Source organism: Mastigoproctus giganteus, chromosome 8 (assembly GCF_048544385.1).
Source record: "Mastigoproctus giganteus isolate SK-2022 chromosome 8, ASM4854438v1, whole genome shotgun sequence".
Classification (NCBI taxonomy): Eukaryota; Metazoa; Arthropoda; class Arachnida; order Uropygi; family Thelyphonidae; genus Mastigoproctus; species Mastigoproctus giganteus.
In genome coordinates, this window is record NC_143582.1 from 121,854,110 (window position 1) to 121,881,430 (window position 27,321).

General features: G+C 38.0%; 1 protein-coding gene across 1 annotated transcript in view; it reads left to right on the forward strand.

The window, feature by feature from the left end:
* rasp (protein-cysteine N-palmitoyltransferase Rasp) overlaps positions 1–27,321 on the forward strand; it is a 372,659-nt gene that overhangs the window by 283,775 nt on the left and 61,563 nt on the right. Inside the window, exon 9 of the mRNA XM_090380322.1 lies at positions 20,594–20,792. Coding sequence (XP_090236448.1) covers positions 20,594–20,792 — 199 coding nt within the window. The remainder of the gene's footprint in view (positions 1–20,593; positions 20,793–27,321) is intronic.

Below are 27,321 nucleotides of genomic sequence, written 5' to 3' on the forward strand. Positions count from 1 at the left end.
GGTATGTAAAGCCTAGTAGCTTCCAAGATAAGTTCTTTGAATGCTTCCCATTTTGAATTTGCTGTTGGTAACATCATCAGTTGGTCCCACTGTATAGAATTTAAATACTGTCTCAGTCCATCGTAGTCGCCTTTACGGAAGCAATAACCCTTCCCTTTACCCCTAATGGTAGTTACCTCTTTGAGTAAATCCCACTTCAGCACACTGTGATCACTGCCACCTAGTGGTTCATTTATCTGCAGATTCTTAATGCATGAAGAATCACTGCTGATAATCAAATCAAGAGTATTACTCCCTCTAGTTGCCTCCCGAACATGCTGATGTAGAAAACAATCATCCAATAAATCCACAGAAGTCCTGCTAGTGTGTGAGTAACCAGCCCCCAAATTCCAGTCAATATCTGGGAAATTAAAATCTCCCATTATAAGACACTCTGATTTACTGGCCCACTCTATTTCCCTGTACAGTTCCTTATTATACTCATCAGAGTCATTAGGCCTATAGCACACTCCTACTCTCAATTTTGATCTCCCAATGTTTATGTCACACCAAACTGACTCCACACTGCACTGTCCAGCGATGTCGACTGGCTTCACTTCCTTGGTTTTTATGTGTTTCTTAACTAATAGCATAACCCCTCCTCCCTTCCTATCCTGTCTATCCTTTCTGTAGATGTTGTACTCCCCAAATTGCAGTTCTGCATCCCTTATATCTGTGTGACACCAAGTCTCTGATATCCCAATAATATCTGCCTTCGATGTTTTGAGCAATACCTCAAATTCATCAAATTTATTTACTAAACTCCTAGCATTGGTGTACACGCAAGTATACCTGCACCTGTTTCTATTCTTAGCTACCCTAACACAACCCATGTGTTTACTTGTACCGCAATGGCTCCCAGCAGTCTCTAAAATACCATGCATTTTGTTTTTCAGGCTTCTGCTCATTCTAATAGAAGCAGTGCAAGAATCTCTTTCACCTCTGCCAGTGGCTACTGTCAATCTATTGGTCTTTGTCTCCCCCCAAGCTAGCAGTTTTCCGACCCACCTAACACTGCCTCGATAGCATCAGCAAATATTCTTGCACCCTTTCTATTTAAGTGTATCCCATCCCTGTAGAAGCAATCTCTCCTGTTAACAAGTACAGTCCAGGCTGAAAAAAATTCTACCCCTTGAGCCTTGCACAATCTTTCCAGGGCCGAATTGATCGACAAGGCTCTCATCATATACTCCCTCCTATCGTGTCTGGGCAGAATTACAGACACTTTCAAATTCAACCCTAATTCTCGGCTTTTGTTCAACAGTGACCTGTACTTGTTAAGTAATTCTGCCGGTCTCCTACTCTTAATATTATTAGTGCCAACGTGTACAACTATATCACCTTTTGTGCCCCTAAAAGATGATATTCGCTCTACAACGTCATCAACCTTTGCCCCTGGCAGACATACCCTGGTCCTGTTCCACCTATCTTTTTTACAAAGCATGTTCCCCGTTTCCCTGACAATAGAGTCACCAACAACTACTAGTTCCTTCGGGACCAGCGCATTCTGCCTTAGGGGTTGTCTCTGTGTCACGCGATGCCCAAGTGAAAGCTCTGGCGTTGATGTGGGCAGCTGAGAGCTTGATGGGCCCCTCAATTTAGTTTCTTCGAGGGCATCCACCCTGTCCTTCAAGCTCTCATATAGGCCCACAAGAACGCCGAGTTGTTGCCTGATATCGATACACTCCTTGCATCGCGCACACACAAAGACATCCCCCTTGGCAGTATCATGTCCTGTACCCGATTGCTCTGCAAACATCAAGCAAACAGTGCATTTTATAAGGCTGTGAGTCAGAGGACAACTGCCCCCCTCAGTTCTGCTCTGAGCCACAGCGCTTCCATTAGCTTGAGGCTTTTGCTTTGCTGCTCTGGTCTGAGTCATGATTCTATTAATTTATTAATTAATTATGTTATGTTATTAATTATATTACGTTTGTAATCTAAGTCGTTATATGTATTTATTTAAACGTACAATTTAACTGCTAACGAAGTTCAACTAACGCTATCTAGTACGGTATATAACCTACGGTATATCTACGGTATATCCCACAATGGCGGGAAAGTTACTAACGGTAACGGTAGTTACGAACACGTGGAAACCCTTACCGATACTTTTACAAGGCCGAGTAAAGAATAAATACACCAAATTAATCAAAAAATCACAAAATAATGTTATACTACTAAATTTAAATCAAAAGTTTTAGAAAAACAATAATTTCAAATCAATAAATAAGAAAAATCCACTTAGCGGCTTTGAACACGACCGTCACTAGTAGCCTCGTCAGCAGACTCCATAATGGCAGTGAGCTAGATGATTTTCTAATAACTGAGAGGAAAGTGGAGGAGAAATTGTTGAGGATAAACATAAAAAAGGCACCCGGGGTGGATGGAATCTATCCAGTTATATTAAAGGAGGCAGCAAAGGAAGTAAACAAACCCCTAGCCATAATTATGAGAGCTTCTTTGGACTCAGTGGAGGTACCCATAGACTGGAGATGTGCAAATGTAACCCCAATTCACAAAGGAGGATCAAAGGCTGACACAAGTAATTATAGACCTGTTAGTTTAACTTCAGTTCCAGGAAAATTAATGGAGGCACTGGTTAAAGAAGCACTGCAGGATCATCTAGACAAGAATTCAGTTATAGCTCAGACACAGCATGGTTTTGTTAAGGGCAGGTCTTGTCTGACCAATTTGATTGGATACTATGATGTAGTCACAAAAGAACTGGATGCAGGGAATAACTTTGATATTATATATTTGGATCTTAGAAAGGTTTTTGATACTGTTGCGCATGGCAGACTGCTGCACAAATTGGAGCAGTGTGGCATTGGAGGCAAATTGCTGCTATAGATAAATGGATGGTTGAGTGGCAGAAGACAGAGTGGTAATCAATGGACACTGCTCAACATGGACTAATGTTATTAGTGGAGTTCCTCAGGGTTCAGTGTTGGGTCCATTGTTGTTTTCTGTATTTATAAATGATATTGATGATGGTATATCAAGCTTAATGTCCAAGTTTGCAGACGATACAAAGGTTGGCAGGGTTGTTAAGGACACTACTGATGCTATGCTGCTGCAACAGGATCTGGAAAGGTTGAGCAGATGGGCTGAGAGGTGGCAAATGCAGTTTAACATTGACAAATGTAAAGTACTACACATGGGAAACAGTAACCCCATATCAACGTGTCAACTCTGTGGTACTACGCTGACAGTGGTAGAGAATGAAAAGGACCTGGGGATAATTGTGCAGGCAGATATGAAGTTCTCTGTGCAGTGCAGACGAGCTGCAAGAGTAGCTCATGGTGTCTTGTCAATGATATACAGGAATTTTTCTAGCAGGGATAGGGATGTGATTATTATTCCCTTGTATAAGGCATTGGTCAGGCCACACCTTGAGTACTGTATACAGGTCTGGAGGCCTCATTTCAAGAAGGATGTAGAGCTGCTGGAACGAGTACAGAGAAGGGCAACAAGATTAGTGAATGGAACAGAGGGTTGCTCTTATGAAGAAAGGCTTAAGTTTTGCAAATTACAGAGTCTGGAGACTAGGCATCGGCGAGGTGATCTGATAGAGGTGTATAAGGCTTTGAATGGCTTGAGCATGCTCAATGCCGATGGGATTCTTCCTCTTGCTCAGAATAATCACCTGAGAGGGCATAAATTCAAATTGAGGAAGGACGGATGTCGGATAGATGTGCGGAAATTTGCCTTTAGCCAGCGGGCAGTTGGTTTGTGGAATAGACTTCCATCACTTGTTGTTGAAGTTGATAGCCTAAACAAATTTAAGGCTCAGCTGGACAGGTATTTCGAATGAACGGAGGGGTGAAATGGGAGTAGTTGTTGTTTTTTTTTTTTTTTTTTTTTTTTTTTGGCTTATACTGAATAAGCTTGCTTTCTTGCATCATATGCCTCTACTAATGCTAATGCTAATATTTCTGAATTTAAAAAAATGGTCAGATGACGATTTATTAAACATTTACATATTAAGTGACATTGATCGTAATGAATCCGATATTAATGGTTTAACATTATCTGAAGAACGTATAGAGTACATCAAAATATATTAAAGACAATATTATTCCATTTGAATTTTTATAATATATTTTTAAAATCGATTTTACAGATACTTTTCCAAATGTAGCATTTGTATTTAGAATTTTTCTAACTTTATCAGTTTCCTTGCCTCAGGTGAACAGAGGTTTTTAAAATTAATCAAAATTTTTTTTGAGTGACAATGTCTCAACAACAACTCTCTAATTTGGCAATAATTTCAATAGAAAATGATCTTTTGGAACAAATAAACATAAATGAAATAATAAATGTGCACATCTTAAAGCAAGGAAACATAAATTTGCATAATTTTTTTAACATTATAATTTTCCTTTTATTTTATTATTGTGGGTATGATTACTGTGTTTTAGAATTTAAAGTTTGTTTCCAGAATGTCAGAATGATTTTGTTATTTTTGTTTGTTGTTTCATCATATTACATGTGTGAGATATGTTGTAATTCTTTTCTTTTTTAATAAATTAATAATAATTATTTACACCTCATTTTATTTTTTAATCCAAATATTTTGGGGCGGCAAATTTGATTTTGCTTACTGGTGGCACATAGGGTCACAGCGGCCCTGTGTTCTGTGACCTGAACATTCAAGAGCTGTTCCGTCCACTTGGTGTGTAATTTCATTCCTTACATTGCCATGTCAGTCTCTAGCTTGGTTACTTTGTAGCATGGTGAACACTATAAAGTAACCTTTGTTCATATAATTAATCTGTTCATTTCGACGCTCCACTTCATGTGTTGGCCTTTTCTTCCTTCCTTGGTGGTCTCTAGTACAGTTGCACAGGAAGCGCTTATTATTATTATTTTTTTTTTTTCAGCAGTGTTTTTATGCATCACACATTTAGTGACTGGTGTTATATAGAAGTGACATGGATAAGCTATCTAGTATGTTTAGAAACTCTGTAATAAATTCTTTGTACATTTTAACAGCAATGTAGAAAACTAAATTGAAACCACGAACCACATTAGCTGTATGTTGTTTTTGTAACCATGTTCATGTATTTGTAGATAAAATTGTCAGAGTATCACTTATGCATGGTTTTATTTGTGTCAGTTTTCTCTTGTTAATTTTTTTTCCCTGCTTACCTTTTTATGCTGGAGTTGAATTACATTTATAGTTGATTATCTGAAAGACCCTCAGCCCCAATGGTTTTGGCTATCCAGGATTTTAGTCTATTTCCTTTTTTGTACATGTGAATAATCGCAATTGTAAATGAGAATTGAAATAGCTTTGTCTTAACTTATCAAATAAATAATAAATTAGTATGTACATTAGAGAGAATTAATTTTTTTGTTGTTGTGTAAAGTATGTGGGTGCTGTATGTACTGTATTATAGTTGCCTTTCTTTTTCAAAACTGAAACTTTTAAAGTCAGAGTGCAGCTTATGAATAGTTCTTAGGGAGATTTAAAAATATCAAAATGTCTGACTCTGGTATGTGTATGTTGTACAATATTATAATGAAGAGGTGGTGGTGGTTTGGGAATAGTTAAACAGTACATTAGTGTAAACCTTATTCAAGTCAGTGTTGCCATCTAACGGAGTTGTAATGGGAATGCATCATACTTAATTTTTTTACATCAAGGCTCTTATTATTGCAGAAATTTAAATTAGCATGTTTTAACTAATGTATACATGGAGCACAGTGAAAATTGCTTACTCTGTGCTCTGATTGTTTCTATAGAATCTCAAATGACAGTGTTGTGTTATAATACAACAGTATTAGCAATTCGGGGTCAAAAGTGATTTTATTTCAATATTCTTAGAATTAGCCATAATCAACAACACTTGGCATTATTGGTCACTTTCCTTCAAACTAATTTATAAGGTATGTTCCAAAAGTTCCAGTTCTTGTTTTTTTTTTGTTTTTTTTAAATCAATTGATATTCATACAACTTCTTTTATGTATATGAGAAGCAGGCTCATTGTCAGATTTTTTGTGATGACCAAATGTGTGTCCTGTAGAAGGCACTCAAAGGTAGTTACTTTTGTTTGGCGCCGACCGGGCTAGCCGAGTGGGTAAAGTACCTGCCTGGCAACCCAAAGGTCGCGGGTTCGATTCCCGCCTCGTGCTTGGATCAAAGTACTGCAAAAACCTTGGGAGGTGCAATATGGCCACAGAAGCCGATGCGCCAACAACTACCAAATCAAATCTTTTGTTTGGCCTTACCAATGTGTGTTCATTATTGTCACAGCATGTGGTACATTTTCCTATTGTCTTCACACTGGCTTGTTTTGGTTGTTATTAGTCAGGTGTTGCATACAGATAAGCAAGCAATGAGTGAACATTTTATTTTGTTTAAACATGAGAAAAAGTGCCATCACATAAACACATATCATATATTTTTCCATTTAAGTCATCCTCTGAAGAATTAAAAGTTCTTCTAAAATTTTAAAGTTGACTTATTCATTGAATATAAAATCCTAAACTTTAATTAAAGCATATTAGCATTAGTTGAGGCATACGATGCAAAAAAGCAAGCTTATGCAACATCAGCTTTAAAAAAAAAAAAAAAAAAAAAAAAACCTCCCATTTCACCTATCTATCCACTCCAAATACATGTCCAGCTCCTCCTTAAATTTATTTAAGCTATCAACTTCCACAACAACAGATGAAGTCTATTCCAACAATCAACTCCCCACTGGCTAAAGGCAAATTATGTATTCTAAAACTGTTTTTCCTCAATTTGAATCTATGACCCCTCCCAAATTTTGTAATCTGAGCAAGAGGAAGAATCCCATCAGCATTAGGTTGCTAAACCCATTCAAGCCCTTATACACCTCAGTCAGATCACCTCGCAGATGCCTAGTCTCCAGGTGCTGCAATTTGCAGAACTTAACCCTTTCTTGGTAAGAGCTCCCCTTTGTTCCCCTCAACATTCTTGTTGCCCTTCTTTGTAGTCATTCTAGAAACTCTACATCCTTCCTAAAATGAGGTCTCCAGACCTGTACACGGTACTCAAGGTGTGGCCTGATCACTGCCTTGTATAATGGGATAATCACCTTTTCCTTGCTAGAAAAATTCATATATATCATTGACACGACTCCATGACCTGCCCTGGCTGCCCATCTGCACTGCTCAGCGAACTTCATATTTGACTGCACTATTACCCCCAGGTCTTTTTCACTGTCCACTTCCCTGAGTAGTACCACACAGTTGATATGTTTCTCTTTGGTTATTGCTACTAATATGCAGTACTTTGCATTTTTCAAGTTAAACTTCAACTGACACTTCTCGGTACATTTTCCCAACTTATCCAGATCCTGTTGCAGTAGTATACTGTCTTTACTGTCATTAACAACCTGCCAATCTTTGTATCATCTGCAAACTTGGACACAGAGCCTGATGTACCTTCATCAATATCATTGATGAATACACAAAACAACAATGGGCCCAGCACCGAACCCTGGGGAACTCCACTAATAGCATTACTCTACGAAGAGCAGTGTCCATTGATTACCATTCTCATTCGTCTCCCACTCAACCATCCCCTTATCCATTGTAGCAACTTACCCTTAATGCCATACCTCTCCAATTTGTACAACAGTCTTCCATATGCAACAGTATCAACAGCTTTCCTGAAATCCAAGTATATGATATCAAAATTATTTTTTGCATCCAGTTTCTTTGTGACCACATCATAGTATCCAATCAAACTGGTCAGACAAGATTTCCCCTTAACAAACCCTTGCTGTGTCTGAGCTATAACTGAAGTCTTCTCTAGATGATCCTGCAGTGCTTCTTTAACCAGTGACTCCATTATTTTCTCTAGAACACAAGTTAAACTAACAGGTCTACAGTTACTTGTGGCACCTTTTGAACCCCCTTGTGAATTGGGGATATATTTGCACCTCTCCAGTCCATAGGGACCTCCCCTGAGTCCAATGAACCTCTCATAACTATGGCTAAGGGTTTGCTTACTTCCTTTGCTGCTTCTTTTAATATAACTGGATAGATCCCATCCACCCGAGGGTACCTTCCTTATGTTTAACTTCAACAATTACCCCATGGGCTCACATCTGGTGAGTATGGGCTTGGCATACCCAGGGTCCTGAGCTGGATATCATCATTCTTTTTTTTCTTGGTGATTCCCTTTTATTTCTCTCTCTCTCGGGGTAATTCAGAAAAAAAAATTTTTTTTTTGGCTGGTGCAGCATAAGCCTCAGGCTTCCTTGCACTATATGGCTAATAATAATTTCTCCTCCACTTCGCTCTCAGTTATCACAAAATCATTTAGCTCCCTGTTAGAGTTTGATAAACTGCTGGCATTCCCCTCCTTGAATAACTCCTCATGTGTGAACGTAGATGCAAAATACAGGCATACCTCGGTTAACGTTACCTCTGATAACGAAGCTTCGATATAACGAAGGCCGCAATTTCAAGCCCCATTTAACATAAAAAAAATATTCCAGTTTAATCACCTGAAATCTAAACAAACTGAAGAAATTACGGAAACCTTTGGGGCTTCTCGTGGTTGGTTCGAGAAATTTAAAAAACGGGCCAGGATTCATAGTGTAAAATTAACAGAAGCTGCAAATACGTTTCCAGAAAAACTAAAGGAAATAATTGAACGTGAAAATTTTCCACCAAATTTGGTGTTCAGTGTTGACGAAAGCGGTTTGTTCTGGAAACGGCTACCAACAAAAAGCTTCATTTCTATTGAAGAAAAATGAGCTGCTGGGTTCAAAGCAGCCAAAGACCGTTTAATGTTACTCTTTGGATCAAACGCCTCTGGCGATTATAAATTAAAATTGTTATTAGTTTACCATTCAGAAAATCCGAGGGCATTAAAAGGTAACATAAAAATTAATTTACCTGTAATATGGAAAGCAAATAGAAAAGCGTGGGTTACCAAGGAGTTATTTACTGATTGGTTTGTTAACCACTTTTGTCCTGAAGTAAAACGGTATTGTCAAAAAAACAACTTTGAAGAAAAAGCTCTTTTGTTGTTAGACAATGCTCCGAGACATCATACTGATCTTAACACGTTGGACACATGCATTCCTGTCAAAGTTGTGTTTCTTCCAGCAAACACAACTTCCCTGATTCAACCATTGGATCAGGGAATAATAGCATCATTTAAAGCTTATTATTTGCGTCGAACATTAAGCAATATAACTGAACTAGAGGATAAAGAGGAAATGACAGTTAAAACATTTTGGAAAAACTACACCATTAAAAACACAATTGAAAACATTGATAGTTCTTGGAAAGAAGTCACTAAGAAATGCTTAAATGGAGTTTGGCGCAAAATATGGCCAGAAGTTGTACTAGAAGAAGAAAATAACATCCAAGAAATTAGAAATGAAGTTATCCAGATGGCTCAATCAATAGGTTTCGAAAATGTCGATGAAGAGGATGTTAGAAATTTATTGAATGCAGAAGATGATGGTTTTTCAGTGGAAGATTTAGAAAACCTTGTTAGCAACGAAGACAAAGATAATGAAGACGAAGTTAAAGAAGTTCCTGCCGAAAAAGTGTTAACCAAAGATTTAAAAAGGTGCTTAAATGACATTGAAAACGTTTTAAATTTTTTTAGTGAAAATGATCCTGATTTAGGAAGAAGTTTTATTGTTAAGCGATCAGTGTTAAATGCAATAACTCCTATAGGCAATTGTTAAATGAAAGAGAAAAAAAGCATAAGCAATCAACTTTAGACTCATATTTTAAAATGTGATTTCATTTTGTATGTAAGTTGACTGTTTATTTAATAAAACTTTTCTTTGTTCGAAAAAAAAGCTTTTCATTTTCTTTACGTAGGAACGTATCCCTATTCTGGCCATAGTATTTTTACCTCTGAAAACGAAGTTTCACTTAACGAAGTAATTTCGTGGAACGCATCCTATTCGTTATTCGAGGTATGCCTGTACTCATTCAGTTTACCAGCTACCTGAGCAAGATCATCAATAGTCGAACAATCTATGTTAAGTGGACCAATCTTATTCATCCTCTTCCTTCTAGAGTTTACATAAGTAAAGAACTCTTTGCTGTTTTTCTATGCCAAAGATTTCTCGTAATCTGCCTAACCTCTTTTGTGACTTGATTACAGACTAGCTTATATATGCCATAGGCTTCTGTGTCACCTGATAATTTATATGCATCCCATGCTTTTTTCTTCTCTGCACAAAAGCACAAAATTTTGTGCTCAGAAGTTGTAAGAGAAATTTCTTTGTGTTTTAGATGCAAAATGGCCTACGCATAAGTTTGCTGTTATAACTGTTAATCAAGACTTTTACAAGACTGTCCTTCGTGGTATACATAGTGTTTAGGGTCTAGTGGCACTGGTGGGTTCCCACAACTACATGATCATTTCTCTTGTGTTGAATTCAGTATCCTGGAAAGGCCAGATAGTGTGAATAATATGTGGTTTATGTAATGTAGTGTAGTGTGGAGTTATGTTGTTCATCTAGCCTCTTAGCCTGGCACCCGTGGAACGCTACCAATCACTAGTTACCATACCAGATGCAGGGAGCCAGGCCAGGTAGTAGGGAACAAGTTCTCTGGCTGGGTGAACCCTATTATTGCCTGAGTTTGCCAGGAGGACCCAAAAAAAAAAAAAAAAAAAAAATCGGAACTTTTGGTGGAAAGAAGCACAGGGGAGATAGTGTAAGTGAAGTTTAGGTGAAGATAAAGGAGGATATTAATAGGAAGACTTCCACCAGGAATTCAGAAATTAACGGATAGAGGGGGCATTCCCTGTAGCTGCAACCCACCAGAGACCACCATAAGAGTAGTGAAAGTATTAGAGTAGTAGGGGCCCACCCAACCAAGCGTTTGGGATGGGAGGTGGGGAGAGGTTTGGGCAAGCCCTGAGTATGGGGGAGGTACAGTCACTGGTTCAGAGTGCCCTATGTGGGTGTCAGATCACTATCAGGCTGTTTGTGCATTGAAAATTCCACACTGGCCAGACCACCTGAAGCCAATGACAATCCTATGCCATGCTTCCAAAAGTGAATAGCATGGCATTAGCAGGGGGGGACTGGGTAGGTTACCCCAGTGCAGCAGAAAATTTGGGGTTACCAATGTGCTAAACACATTACTTGTACTCGGTCAGTCACACACTTATCACACTTAATGTACACAAACTCACCTTTTTTTTTGCACATACAAACAAGAACAAAAAAACAAATTGCATCTTTCTCTCATACATTTGTCCTATTTCATTCTTGACCTTGCACTCAGATCAGATCAGATCAGTTCTGGATATAACATTTATGGCAGACATTTTTTTTAAATAGATCACAAGCATTCATTTGGTCCCTGCAGGTTTACACACATGACCAACCATTCATACTAGTAATTTACATCTTAACCTGTACATATAATTGTTCTATGATTTTTTTTTTTTTTTTTTTTTTTGAGATACATATCCAGAGTACACACATATTCTGACACTTAACATTGACATTCTCAGTTACTTACATTTACTTGACACAGCAGTCTGAATACAGGCTGGACTTGATTAACGTGATTAATTCGGCGCATCGTGCAAAACGGAAATGCGTTAATCGAATATAATAATCAATAGGAAAGATTATAATTAGCCTTTGATCTTCTGGAATGTCCATAAAGAATTTTAAAAATACCTTTTAAATAAATTTTTAACAGTATACAGTGTAAAAGATAATGAAAATAATTATGAAATTAAATGTTTATTGCATAAAACAGCAGTTCCCAAACTGTGCGCTGCGGAATATTTTAAATTTTCGAGGGAAACACAGCGATACTTGACATCTGTCGGACACCGCGCGAACTATTAGCTCGAGGTAGTTCACAGTTTCAGCATTTCGTATTACGTTGTTTGGACCTAACTACTTAATAATAAAATGCGCCTCCGTAGCCAGGTGGGAAGGAGCAGCAGTGCGTAGCACATGCTTCTTGATTAGACCGGGGTTCGAGCCCGCCACCACCAAATACGGAGTATGCGGAAAGGTCAAGGAATGACCACCGCATATCCCGGAGCAATATGGCCTTAGTTGCTAATGCTCCTAAAAAAAACCAAATAACGAACAAATAACGAACTTAATAAATGGAACTGTTAGGTATTTCTTTTGGTCTGGGTGTGCCGTGAAAAAATTACTGAGACACTAAGGGCGCCGTGAACCGAGAAAGTTTGGGAACCTTTGACATAAAATACACAATGAAGAAATGACTGTTGCAGAAATATTTAAACAGTGTTGACTTTCTCTTTTCATTAATAAATTTCCAATAGCCAACAACAATCTTCTCTGGGCCCTGGCGAAATAAATATCACAGAGAACCTCAAACCTTTTGTTTGAAGTTCTCTGTGATACGAAAGATTTCATCTAGTTCTTTTACTGTTATCTTCTTCACGGTAACATTTTCATCTGGCTCTTTTAAAAATTTGAATTTTTAAATGAGCCAGATGAAAGACTTGTATTTAAAAATGAGTCAGACTTGCATTTAAAAATTTGAATTTTTAAATGCAAGTCTGCGTTGACTTAATTAGCGTAGACAAACAAGTAACATGTCTTCTTCCGATGGTTGATGAAACACACTGAGGTGGGCAGCAGGCAAACGTTTATTTATTGCCCATCTGACGCATGATTCAAATCTTTTTCAACTATTGCATAAAAAAAGATCGCGTTAACTGGAAATTTGCATCATGTGAAGTGAAAAGTGTATAGTTTTTTCAAATCGTGCTAACTGAAATATGCGTTAATTGAACTCGCATTATGCAATGCTTGGCTGCATAGACTGTGCACTTATTTATTTTATTTTTTTCCTCTTTGTGCAGTCACGTTCACACGCACACGCGTCCTATCTTACCAAGTACCATACATATTTTGACATTCTGGGACAAGGCTAATATACACATTCACTCACACACTTGTAGATTAGTGCATGCACATGCACACACTCTCTTAGAATTTATCATATGTATGTGGGGGGCAAAAGTTGATAAGCTCATACACCACAAGATTTACTTTATTCAAAACAAGTATATACATTTATACTTCCATGTACGAGGAGGTTCCTTCCTAGTACCGTGCACATTTATACTAACACGTACACGTGTTCTCAATTTACAGTTACCCAATCAGTTGTACTTGACCATGTACACTAGCTTAGGGCAAGAAACACAGAGACCGGGGCCCAAGGTCAGATTGTGCAGTTCTTTTAATCAACTTGAATAGGTTGAGCACACTGAATTCTGATGGGATCCTTCCACTTGTTCAGATTACGAACCTAAGGGGGCATAAATTCAAGTTAAGAAAAGACAGATGTAGAATAGATGCACGGAAATTTGCCTTTAGCCAGCGGGTGGTTAATTGCTGGAACAAACTTCCATCTGTCGTTGTGGAAGTTGACAGGTTAAATAAATTTAAGGAGGAATTGGACAGGCATTTGGAGGGAATGGTGTGATTTTTTTTTTTTTTTTTTTTGGCTGATGCTGCATAAGCTTATACACTTGCTTTCTTGCATCACATGCCACTACTACTAGTACTTCAGGTCAAGATTGAGTCAGTCCAGGTATTTTTAGGCATCTAAGTTTTAACTTAGTGTGGAGTTAAGTTACATCACAGGCAAGGTTTGTATGGTTGTGATAAGGTTTTTTCATTTGGTTACAAAGATCTGCCGGGTGACGTCAGAAGAAAGCCAAGTAATTGTGTTCCTCGGAAATGAGGAGTTTCACTACCCTTATGTGTGGTTCTATTTTTGTCATTAATATGCTTCTGTAGCTCTGATAATTGAGGCAGTCATAAAGAATGTACACTCAATCCTAATCAGCACCACAGGTGCATTTAGGGTCTTGAGTAAGCCCTAGTTGGTGCAGCTTGGCATTAAAGGAACCATGTCCAGTGATCAAAAATGTATATAAGCCAGTGCATGCTGGAAGTGGTGGGGGCTAACTAGAGTTACCCATGGAAGAAACCTCCTAGTGACCTCCCCTTTGTTATCATCACATCTGTTTGGCATTATTGGAAGAGTGCGTGCCCAGAATCCTCTTGCTTTTTCTCTTATTGTCACTTTCTAGAATCTAATGTGTTTCCTAAGATGTCAATGGGACATGCTTCTTTATTTTGTTGTCGAGGCCTCTTCTGATCACCTCCAAGTCAAGAGAGTGTGCTTTTCAGGACCTGGAGCGCATCTGTGCTGACAATGCAAGCACTTGTGATAATCAATAGAATGATTTGCTGAAGCTCTGTTTCTGGCTAGAGTTGCTGTAGTAAACCAGGTGCCTACTCCTTAGGTGATAACTGGGAGGAAGTCAAAAGGATCCTTACTCTTATAGTTAAGAGTAAGGGTCCTTTTGAGTCCCCAGTCAGCATGACTGATTCTTGCTGTCATGTCAGCGTAGTTTATCACTTTCCTAGCAATATAAATAAGAAGCGAGCGGTTAGCTTATGATCAAACATTATGTCTAGTTATATAAAAAGTTCAGTAACCAGAACTATTGTTTTTCCTGCAATTTTTGTTTGAGGTAGCCTTCTTAAGTCAGGTTGCCTTTTAGGAGTATTGATTTAGTTTTTGTATTTGATATTGCTAATTTTGAGTTTTTGCCCATATCTGCAGGGTATTTAGTGCTAGGTTGGCATGCTGTTCCAAGATGCATTGGGTGTTGGACTTCACAAGCAAGACAAGGTCATCTGCAAAGGTGACCTTGTCTATAGGGCAAATATCCATCCCCAGGAATTCATCTGGGATGAGGCTCCAAAAACAGGGATCCAGAACTGAACTCTGGGGTATCCTGAAGTCACTCTTCTTGTGTTTCACTGGTATTGAGTTTTAACTGAAACCTGCCTATCGCTGAGGTAATCCTGTACACACCTCTATAGGTACTGGGGAATTTAAGCTTAGCATAATCTGTGAAGTATGCTGAGCCACCATAATGCATCAAAGACACCAGCTAATATGCTGAGCTACCATAATGCATCAAAGGCACTAGATAGTTCATTGCATCCTCCGTGGATCATCCAGGCTTAAAGAAAAATTGCTTGTCTGACTGTAAATTTGCATTTAGCATTAGTAGAGGCATATGATGCAAGAAAGCAAGCTTAAACAGCATCAGTCAAAAAAAAAAATTTCACCCATCCATTCACTCCAAATGTTTGTTTAGTTCTGCCTTGAATTTATTTAAGCTGTCAACTTCAACGACAGATGGAAGTTTGTTCCAACAATCAACCATACGCTGGCGAAAGGCAAATTTCTGCACATCTGTTCTACAACTATCTTTCCTCAATTTGAATTTATGTCCCTTCAGGCAATTAATCTGGGCAAGAGGAAGCATCCCATCAGCATTGAGCTTGCTCAAACCATTCAATACACCTCAATGAGATCACCTCGCAGGTGCCCAGTCACCAGACACTGTAATTTGCAAATCTTAAGCCTTTCTTCGTAAGAGCAACCCTTTATTCCATTCACTAATCTTGTTGCCCTTCTCTGTACTCATTCCAGCAGCCCTACGTCCTTCCTAAAATGAGGCCTCCAAACCTGTATACAGTCTCAAGGTGTGGCCTGACCATTGCCTTATAAAAGCGAATAATCACCACCTTATCCCTGCTAGAAAAATTCCTGTATATCATTGACAAGGCACCATGAGCTATTCTTGCAGACTGTGTGCACTACTCAGAAAACTTCATATCTGACTGCACAATTACCCCCAGGCCCTTTTCATTCTCTACCACCCTGAGTGTGGTACCACACAGTTGATATGTTACTCTGGGGTTACTCTTACCTTTACAATTATCAGTACTTTACAATTGTCAATTTAAACTTCAGTTGCCACCTCTCAGCCCATCTGCTCAATGTTTCTAGATCCTTTTGCAGTGGCGTACTCATTAGTGTCATTAACAACCCTGCCAACCTTCATATCATCTACATTCAGCTTGATATACCTTCATCAATATAATTAATAAATACAGAAGACAGCAATGGACCCAACGCTGAACCCTGGGGAACCGCACTAATAACACTATTTCACAAAGAGCAGTGTTTATTTTAAGTAGTGGATTTCGAAGTGGAGTAAGATCGTTCTTTCCAGTACCTTGCCCAAAACTGGTAATAAAGCAAATGCTCTGTAGGATTTTGGATCCATGGGTGATTTCTTTCGATTCTTCAGTATTAGCCTGACATTTTCTTGTTTCCAAGTGTTAGGGAAAATTCCCTTTTCTATATAGTTATCACATAGTTGGAAGAGGTGGTGTGAGATTTTTTTGCCAATTCTTTAATCTTCTATTTCTATAAGTTAATTACCTGAACACTTGGTTTTTTTTTTCCAGTGCCATAGTTTCTCAGTTGTAAAGCGAGATTCCATTTTTGTATTATGATATTTCTAATTTTCTATACAGATGTTTAATTGTACTGTGGTTTGAGGTTTGTCATCGATTGGAAACAGTGCATCCAATATAGTTGCTGTTTCATCAAAGGTATATGTAGACTAGGCGCCTCCGTAGCCAGGTGGGAAGGAGCAGCAGTGCGTAGCACACACTTCTTGATTAGACCGGGGTTCGAGCCCATCACCACCAAATACGGACGATGCGGAAAGGTCAGGGAATGACCACAGCATATTCCTGGAGCAATATGGCCTTAGTTGCTAATGCTCCTAAAAACCAAATAACAATAACAACAACAACAACAACATATGTAGACTGGCCAGCCATAGTTTTTGTGGTATTGACCATATGTCCTTTTGGCAGCCTGTTGCCACACGCAGGGTTTGCATTTTCCATAAGTAGTCAACAAGTAATTGTTAGAATTCTTTCTTTTTCTGCCTGATAAGGCTGAGGTATGAATTTCTAAAATTTTGGTAGGTCTCTGGGCATTCACTTCAGCTGGTGGCCAACTAGTTCTGAATCTATGAAAGTGCTTCCTTGCCTGGTTGACCTTTCACCAGAAAATACGGATTTCTCCGGAATTGAGAATTTTTCGACATGAACTGCTTGGAATCTGGGCTGTTTTTTCATCATTGAGGCTTCTTTGCTTGTATAATTGGTTTCTGTCATTTTTTTTCAATCTGTTCAATGGGATGAAGTTGGTTATTTTCTTCTGGGAGTATTCTTGACAGAAGGGACCAAAGGGTATCTGTATAAATTTTTGCCAATCTGCTTTCTTGATGTTAAAATGGCTAATATCATATATTATTTGGGTGGGGGTGGGGGGGGTAGATCCAGTTAGCTTACTAGTTGGAAGGTCATAGCATGGTAAAAGACAGTAAAAGTTTCCTGGATCCATCAGTTTGTAAATTTATGAGCCATGGCTTGTGTTGCCATAGTTATGTCAATTACTCTCTCATGCAATGCACTGCTGTATGTTGGCAGATTGTATGGTTGATGTGAGACGGTGAATGGTGTTGTGGCTATGAAGTGCTCCATTTCCAGCTGTTTGTTGTACCTGCTCTGTCTGGTAAGTGGCTATGCTACAAAAGTGATCTGCAGTTGGTGTCCGTATTAACTAGTATTTCAGTTCCAGGTAAAAGACAAGCTATTGCTAGATATTCAGTAGTAGCGACAATACTTTTGCTTGGGCTTCAGTACAGTGATATTACATGGAATAAACCAATAGGGGAGGCTATATGAGTACAAGTTGCCAGAGTGTACATATTGGTTGTTTACTTTAGTTACTGTGATATTTGTATTTCTTATGACGTTTCTTCAGCTAAATGCTCCCTGCACATTTAGCTGAAGGAACCTCAGTGCCTGGTTATTGTCATTTTTTTAATGAAAACCCCAAACATGAGAGGTATTAGAACCTATAGTACTTTTATTTTTATTTTATTTGTATAGTCACATTTATTTTGTTTGATCTACTGTAAATTTATTGTAAATTTAAATATAAAACTTTTTAAGATTTTGGTTTTCGTTTTTACTTCAATGGTTGGTGATAAACGCTAAAAATCATAGTATGAATATACCCAACCCCAGAGGCCTATTTGAAGTGCTGTCCTAACAGTTTTTAAGTCATCGTCTGGGCGTGGTGGGAAACTTGGGCTCACAACTTCAATTTTTGCGTTTGAGAAGCCAGACTTTACAAAACAGTTCACGACAGTTTGTTTTCTAATTACGTTTACTGAAGAGGAAATCCATTGAATCGCATCTAGGATGCTGATTTTCTTTGAAAGGTCACTCGCATATGTTACATCGTTCGTGTTTGCAATGAGATGTCTTAAAACACGTTTTCTGTAGTGAAGTTTAAAATTTTTTATTATCCCTTGATCCAAGGGCTGACACTCTGCAGATGTGTTTGGTGGCAGAAAAACGATTTGAATGTTGGACAATTCAATGTGCGAGTGAGATGCAGCATTATCCATGAAAAGAATAATTTTTCTGTTTTGACGAATCATGTTTTGGTTAAAGTGACTTATCCATTCGCTCATGATATCACGTGTCATCCACGCTTTTTTATTAGACTTCCAGTCAACATCCAAAAGATTCAACTTTATGCCCTTGAAACAACGAGGATTTTGTGGGTTTCCTATAACAAGAGGTTGTTCAAAGTCTCCCAGCATATTTGTACACAATAGTACAGTCAAGCGTTCCTTAGAAATTTTTCCGCCCTGGCACTTTTCGTTTTTTAGACTCATTGTTTTTTCAGGAAGAGCTTTAAAAAACAACCCTGTCTCGTCACAATTGTAAATATCTTTAGCTTCAAAAGCACGACATAAATCTTCCAATTGGACGGTCCACTCTGTTACAACCCCAGTATCAACAGATCCACCTTCACCACTTCGGTTTTCCAAGAAATTTTATGCCGAGTTTTGAACTTGTCTAGCCATCCCACAGAAGCTTTGAACTTATTTACTCCCATAGATTTCGCAACCTCCAAAGCCTTTTCCCTAATAATAGGCCCATTAATGGGAATTTTTTTAGCACGTTCGTGACAAAACCACTCACACGTAACATTGTCAGTTTGAAGTCCAACAGTTTTCGGGAATGATTTTTGAACCTGATCATTTCCGTGTTGCCAAAATTGCTTGAGCAGTTCACTTTTTTTCCTTTAGGATGTCGCTTACCTGCGTCTTCCCGATTTTGAATTTTGCAGCGAGATTGCGAACACTATTTTTTTGCCGATTATACGCATTAATGAGTTCGACTTTATCTTTTAAAGTTAAATGTTTACGAGAAGACATTGTGCACTTCACACGACACTGAACAAAACTGAAAACTGAAACCGAAAAGACGAAAGGCCGGCCATATTCCCGCCCCTGCACACACCGAATTCATCAGAAGTTTTACACGTGCCTTAAAATTCTTGAAAAAGGGTTTAGAACCTTGATAAAATTCAGAGAATCGGAAATAAAAAATAAACACACAATTGAGGCAATACGTGGAAGAAACGTTCCTAGAAAAAGGGCCATAAGCTCGCCCGCTGTCCGTTATGGGGAGATCAAATTAAGTGCTAATCTAAACGAAATAGTGCAGATTGCCTGTCTGCGTCCGTTACAGAGAATGTCCACTAGACAGAAGCTGCAAACACGTTAAAACCAATGGAGGTGAGTTGGGGAATTTGAAAATGTCCGTTGTAGAGAGATGTCCGTTAACGGGAGGTGTCCGTTAGGAGAAGTTTCACTGTACCTGTATTTCACTGTGTTACTCTGTAGTTTAATCTTATGTTATTATTACTATTTTTTCTCTCTCTACACACCCACCCTTCAGGGTGTGTCATAACATGTGGATCATACTATCCAGATTGATCCAGGACCTGGAAAAAAAAAAAAAAAAAAAAAATCATACAAACGTGTATCTGATTCTGAATTGTTATAGTGCTGTGGCTGTTTTGAATTTAAAAAATGTGACTGAGGTTTTCACTGAAAAAACATATAATAAAAAATAAAATAAGTATGCTTAAACATTTTACTAGGTATGCATCTGCAATGATCCAGGACCTGGAAAAAAAAAAAAAATAAAAAAATCATACAAACGTGTATCTGATTCTGAATTGTTATAGTGCTGTGGCTGTTTTGAATTTAAAAAATGTGACTGAGGTTTTCACTGAAAAAACATATAATAAAAAATAAAATAAGTATGCTTAAACATTTTACTAGGTATGCATCTGCTTTTTCTTATTACTTTTTTACTATCAAAAATTCCATAGTCATTTTTTGAAATTTAGAGAGCCAAAGCTCAGTAACCATTCAGAATTAGCCACATGTTTACATGAACTATTTCATTATTTTCAGGCCCTGAATCAATCCCAAAAGTAGAGCCCAACATAATGAAACGTGCAGTGTACATGTGCATATATATGATTGAACTAAATTATGAATAGTTATGCAGAATGGCCAAACCAAGTAAGTTAAGAATAAGAAGAAAAACATTACTTAATTACAGAAAAAAAAAAAAAAAAAGATGTTATATTACTGTTACTGTGGTTTGTTTATTGTTTATCTCCCTCCCTTTTTTTTTTTTATTTTCCTATTTATTACTTTTCTTTTCTTTCTTATAATTTCTTTTATATATAATTTAAACTTAATTTGTGTGTTAATTTGTGTTCATGTTTATTATCATTTTATTATTTTTTTAAGGTATGTTTATCAGCCATTTATAGGAAATATGTGGAATACCAATCGAAGAATCTTAGCTTCACTTATATGTTTCTCATTTATATGCCTCTGGCATGGAATGGATATTGCTGTCTGTGTATGGAGCATTTCCAACTTCTTTGGTGTTGCATCTGAGATGTTACTGTCAATGATCGGTAAATATTTGAGAAAAAAGGCAGTGGTAAGTCCAGTAGCTACAACTTTGACACTTCTTTTCTAGATATGTATCTTTACTCACTTTCTTGGCAAACTGGCATTCACTATTCAACAGATATACTCCCTTTTGAAATTTTTAAATGCCCATGAGTTTTTATGAAAATTAAAGCTTTATGATTCCTCATGGTTACAAAAAACAGTGGATATTTTCTAATTTCAAAGTTATATATAACTTTAGTAAAACTCCAGATTAGGGTTCCCTGTCCAACATGGCAGCTAGCAAAATAGTGGGAAAGGAATGATTGACAAGTTGACTCCGCCCACTGTCCTCCTAGGTTGATATGCCTAGGGTGTTTCCCTCCCCATACTTGCTGCTGTGTTTAGATTGTGAACTCATTTTCCGATTCAAAAACTGCGCCATGGAGGGGGATAAACAACCCTACCTAAACTAAGTACTCCCCTCCTCGATGACACGAAACAATCAGAAAGAAAACGCCTCTACAATAATCATCCAATCACAGAACTCAACCTTCAATCACAACACTGAGTGGGAAGTGCCTTCACCTGTCAATCACTTCTTTCCTTGTCATTTTGGATGAGGTACCTTAATCTGGAGTTCAGCCATAACTTTAATGTAACTACAGTTTAATTTAAAATGCCTTGTGACATAAAAGAAATGTTATTGTATATATCAATTTACCTTTTGCTAATGTAGTTAAGGATGTTTCCTAAAAACATTTCAAATGTAATTTTTACCTTGAAAACTAAAATTAAATGTAAATATTTCTGCTCAGAAAAGAATAATTGCAATTTTTTTTTTTTTTTTGCATTCAAAGTATCTCGTCCTGTTTTAGAATAGCTCAAAGGTGTAAAAATGATACTTATCGAGAACGCATTGAGGATCATGTTAGTTGTGATAATTCAATGTATTTTGTATAGGAATTCCATGTATGACAGTGTAAACCAAAATACAATACCTTTAGCATAAAAAGTAAACTGCAGGCATTATCAATCCACTGCAGGATGGAAGCCTCACAATTCATGTTGAGGGAAATGGATTGTAATCTGCCACGCTGGTTCAGTGCAGGTTGGCAAATCAACTGTATTTAGCAGTGAAGGGCTTTAGCCCTGGTCTCCTTTAGCATACACTATTGTAAACAATAAATTTAGTGAACGAAATGAATTCTTGTTATATTTGATTGGAAAAAAAAAAAAAAAAAAATTTCCAGTCAAATTTATATACTGCTTATATCTGTGTGACACCACATCTCTGATATCCCAAAAATATCTGTCTTTGATATCTTGACCAGCACTTCATCAAATTTATTCACTCTACTCCTAGCATTGGTGTACATGGAAGTATACATGCACCTATTCTTACTCTTATCTACCCTAACATAGCCCATGTATTTACTTGTTCCATGATGACTCCCACCAGTCCTTGAAATCCCCAGCACCTTGCTTTCCCAGCTGCAACTCATTCTAATACAAGCAGTGCAAGATCACTTTCACCTCTGCCTGGCTACTGTTAATCTGTTAGTCTGTGAATCCCTCCAACTTAAAAAGGTTAGGTTGGAGGGATTCACAAACAGTTTTCTGGTCAACCTAACACTTCCTCGATAGCATCAGCAAATATTCTTGCATCCTTTCTATTTAAGTGTATCCCATCCCTGTGGAAACAGTCTCTCCTGTTAACATCCACTGACCATGCTGAAAAAAATTCTACCCCACGAGCTTTGCACAATCTGTCCAGAGCTGAATTGATTGACAAGGCTCTCATCATATACTCCCTCCTATCTTGTCTGGGCAGTATTGCAGACACTTTCAAATTTAACATTAAACCTGTGACTTTTTTCCCAACATTAACTTGTACTTGTTAAGTAAATCTGCAGATCTCCTACTCTTAATGTTATTAGTGCCAACAACAATATAACCCCTTGTGCCCTTAAAAGATGATATCTGCTCTGTAACATCACCAACTTTTTTCCCTGGCAGACATACCCTGGTCCTGTTGTACCTATCATGACATTCAACTGGATTTGCAGGTTAGTCTGAAAACAGAAAGAGAGCAGTGTTAGAACTATTTTATAAAGGAATGGCAGATACAGTGGAATAAGTCGTAATGAGAAGGAATTTTATACCTGTAGTTACATATTTGCTAATTTAACCAGCAAGGAAGTGGTTTACTATGAGTATGAAAACTTCTGTCCTTATTACCGTACATGGTTCTCTAAATGAAAAATGGAATCAGATGGGTCTCTTTGATACAGATTTATGTGTATGTTGTGCCGAAGAAAATTGGAAACATCTCTTATATGAATATCCATTATATGCAGACTTGCGAGTGCAACTATGGTGTTGTGTTGAAGGCTTTTCTTCTGGCCAATAAGAAAATTTTCGTTCTTCCTGTATGGTTTTTCAAAAACTAGAAGAATTTGCATCAGCTGCATTTGAACAAAGAAGGCAGATGGCTGTTTGAGATCTTATGAAGACTGGAGTTTTTTCTTTCCCCCATTCCATGGGAAATTTTTTTCCCCTCTGGAGTAGGCCCTAAGAGAATTTTGATTCACTTACTGGTATTGCACTATTTTCATTGGTGAATTGTGACAATATCACTAATCTATGACAGGAAAAATTATCTACTGGACCTGGCACACCTTCCTGTGGTGTTGACAAGTATCCAGAATCATCTCTCCAGGTGATTGATACTTCTGAGTAGCCAAGTGGCCGAAACACACGCACACACACACACATAATATACATTGATCACATGTCTGGCCCTTTTACAGTGGTGCTGTTCTTTACACTGATACAAGGCAGATTTGAGCTAATGTTCTGGCAGCCGCCCCTTATCAAAACATGTCCACCTGTCTTTTTTCTCCTGGTTGTGTCCGTGAGTGTTTTTTATCCCCTCCCGTGATTGGTACTGATTAGGTGCATTGGGTGGTTATATCCAGTTACTATTATTGGACAAGGAACTCTGACTATCCTACAGGTTTCAGAATTTTAGCTTTCTAGAGTTCCTTGTAGGTGTTCTCTGTGAGGCATATTGTACTAGATTCTTCTGTAGGCTCTTTGACAACATGCGAGTAATTGATGCGGTGATCAGGATGATGGTTACTTGTACCACGTGCCACATCTCTTTGACTTCCTATCTAGGGTCTATTTACCTCCTGATTTTTCCTTTTAGGTTTTCTAGAGTTTTCTGATGTTGGGCACTGCTATGTTAATCAGGTAACTAGTTTTTTTCCTTCTTGTCAGTGAGGTTTATGTCCAGTGTATTATTCAAGATCATCTTGTCCGTTCTTATGGCACAGTCCTAGTACAACTTTGGGTAGGAGTCTTTAATATGGACAAGGTGTGTACAGCTAGGCCTCGCATAACGCGAGTTCGATTAACGCGATATTCAGTTAATGCTATTTGAAAAATGATACCACTTTTCACTTTACACGATGCAAATTTCCAGTTAACGCGATCTGTTTTTTTTTAATGCAATAGTTGAAAAAGATTTGAATTGCGCGTTAAGCTTACCGCGAGTCGTACGGTCAATAAACAAACGTTTGCCTGCTGCCCACCTCAGTGTGTTCCATCAACCATCGGAAGAAGATGTGTTTGTCTCCTGCTAATAAAGTCAATGCAGACTTGCATTTAAAAATTCAAATTTTTAAATGAGCCAGATGAAAATGTTACCGCGCAGGAGATAACGGTAAAAGAATTATATGAAATCTTTCGTATCGCATAGAACCTTAAACAAAATGTTTGATGTTCTCTGCGATATTTATTTCGCCAGGGCCCAGAGAATATTGTTGTCGGCTATCGGAAATTGATTGATGAAAAGAGAAAGTCAACACTGTTCAAATATTTCCGCAACAGTAATTTCTTCATTGTGTATTTTATGTCAGAGGTTCCCAAAGTTTCTCGGTTCACGGCGCCTTTAATGTCTCAGTGATTTTGTCAAGGCGCACCCAGACCAAAAGAAATACTTAACAGTTTCATTTAGTAGTTAGCTCCAAACAACTTAATAAGAAATGCTGAAACTGTGAACTACCTCGAGCTAGTAGTTCGGGCGGTGTCCGACAGATGTCGAGTATCGCTGTGTTTCCCTCGAAAATTTAAAATATTCCACGGCACACAGTTTAAGAACTGCTATTTTATGCAATAACCATTTAATTCCATAATTATTTTCATTATCTTTTACATTATATACAGTTAAAAAGTTATTTAAAAGGTATTTTTAAAATTCTTTATGGACATTCCAGAAGGTCAAGGACCAATTATAATTTTTCCTATTGGTTATGATATTCGATTAATGCGTTTCCGTTTTGCGCGATGCGGTTGCGGGACGAATTAATCGCGTTAATCGAGGCCCGCCTGTACTTTTAATACAGGTGACCCCCGCTTAACACTGATAATTCGTTCCGGAAAAACAGAGCGCAAAGTGAATCTGTACTAAGCGAGCGCCACATTCCCATAAAGTAACTTATGTATTTGTGAGTTGCGGTCTGTGCCATAGGATATTTCCTAATCAATAATAAACGGTAGTGAAAAGATGTACAAATGTCAGTCAAAATATTTAAAATTCAAATATTTGTACATATAAAATATTCTGCATTACATACGTATATAATTATGTGGTAACTACTAACGTATCAAAATTAAACTTAAAATTCCAATTAAAATCATGAATTTAATTGATTTAATTTAATTGATGAATTTAATCATGAAAAATGTGTCGATTTTGAGTTGAACTTTGGCCCTCTTCCAAATAAACTAAAAGGGTTATTAATTTTAATCGATGGTTCAACTGTTGATGATCCTGCTCAGATAGCTAACAAACTAAATGAATATTTTGCATCTACATTCACACATGAGGAGTTATTCAGGGAGAGGAATGCCAGAGGTGTATACAACTCTGGCAGTAAACTAGATAATCTTGTAATAACTGAGAGTAAAGTGGAGGAGAAATTGTTGAAGATAAACAAAAGAAAGGCACTTGGGGTGGGTGGAATCGATCCAGTTATATTAAAGGAGGTGGCAAAGGAAGTAAGCAAACCCTTAGCCATAATTATGAGAGCTTCCCTGTACTGAGGGGAGGTACCCATGGACTGGAGATGTGCAAATGTGACCCCAATTCACAAAGGAGGATCAAAGGGAGACACAGGTAATTATAGACCTGTTAGTTTAACTTCTGTTCCAGAGAAATTAATGGAGGCACTGGTAAAAGAAGCATTTCAGGATCATTTAGACAAGACTTCAGTTATAGCTTGGACAGTGCAATGGGTTTGTTAAGGGAAAGTCTTGTCTGACTAATTTGATTGGATACTATGATGTAGTCACAAAGGAACTGGATGCAAAGAATAACTTTGATATCATGTATTTGGATCTTAGAAAGGCCTTTGATACTGTTGCACATGGAAGACTGCTGCCCAAATTGGAGCAGTGTGGCATTGGAAGAAAATTGCTGCTATGGATAAAGGGATGGTCGAGTGGGAGAAGACAGAGAGTGGTAATCAATGGACACTGCTCTTCGGGGACTAATGTTATTAGTGGAGTCCCTCGGGGTTCAGTGTTGGGTCCATTGTTGTTTTCTGTATTTATAAATGATATTGATGATGATATGTCAGGCTTAATGTCCAAGTTTGCAGACAATACGAAGGTTGGCAGGGTTGTTAATGACATTAATGACAGTACACTGCTGCAACAGGATCTAGAAAAGTTGAGCAGATGGGTTGAGAGGTGGCAAATGAAGTTTAACATTGATGAATGTAAAGTACTACATATGGGAAGCAGTAATCCCAGAGTAACGTATGAACTCTGTGGTACCACACTGACAGTGGTAGAGAATGAAAAGGACCTGGGGATAATTGTGCAGGCAGATGTGAAGGTTTTCTGAGCAGTGCGGACGGTCTGCAAGAGTAGCTCATGGTGTCTTGTCAATAGTATACAGGAATTTTTCTAGTAGGGTAAGGAGGTGATTATCCCCTTGTATAAGGCAATGGTCAGACCACACCTTGAGTACTGTATACAGGTCTGGAGGACTCATTTCAAGAAGGATGTAGAGCTGTTGGAACAAGTACAGAGAAGTGCAACAAGATTAGTGAACAGAACAAAGGGTTGCTCTTATGAAGAAAGGCTTAAGTTTTGCAAATTACAGTGTCTGGAGACTAGGTGCCTGCGAGGTGATCTGATTGAGGTGTATAAAGCCTTGAATGGTTTGAGCATGCTCAGTGCGGATGGGATTCTTCCTCTTGCTCAGAATAATCACCTGAGAGGGCATAAATTCAAATTGAGGAAAGAGAGTTGTAGGATAGATGTGCAGAAGTTTGCCTTTAGCCAGTGGGTGGTTGATTGTTGGAACAAATCTGTCGTAAAAGTTGATAGCTTAAATAGATTCAAGGCAGAACTTGACAAACATTTGAAGCGAGGGGATGGGTGAATTAAGGGTGGGTTTTTTTTTTTTTTTTTTGGCTGATGCTATATAAGCTTGCTTTCTTGCATCATGTGCCCTTGCTAATGGTAAGTTCTGCAGCAAGAAGTGTACTTGACTTTCTTCT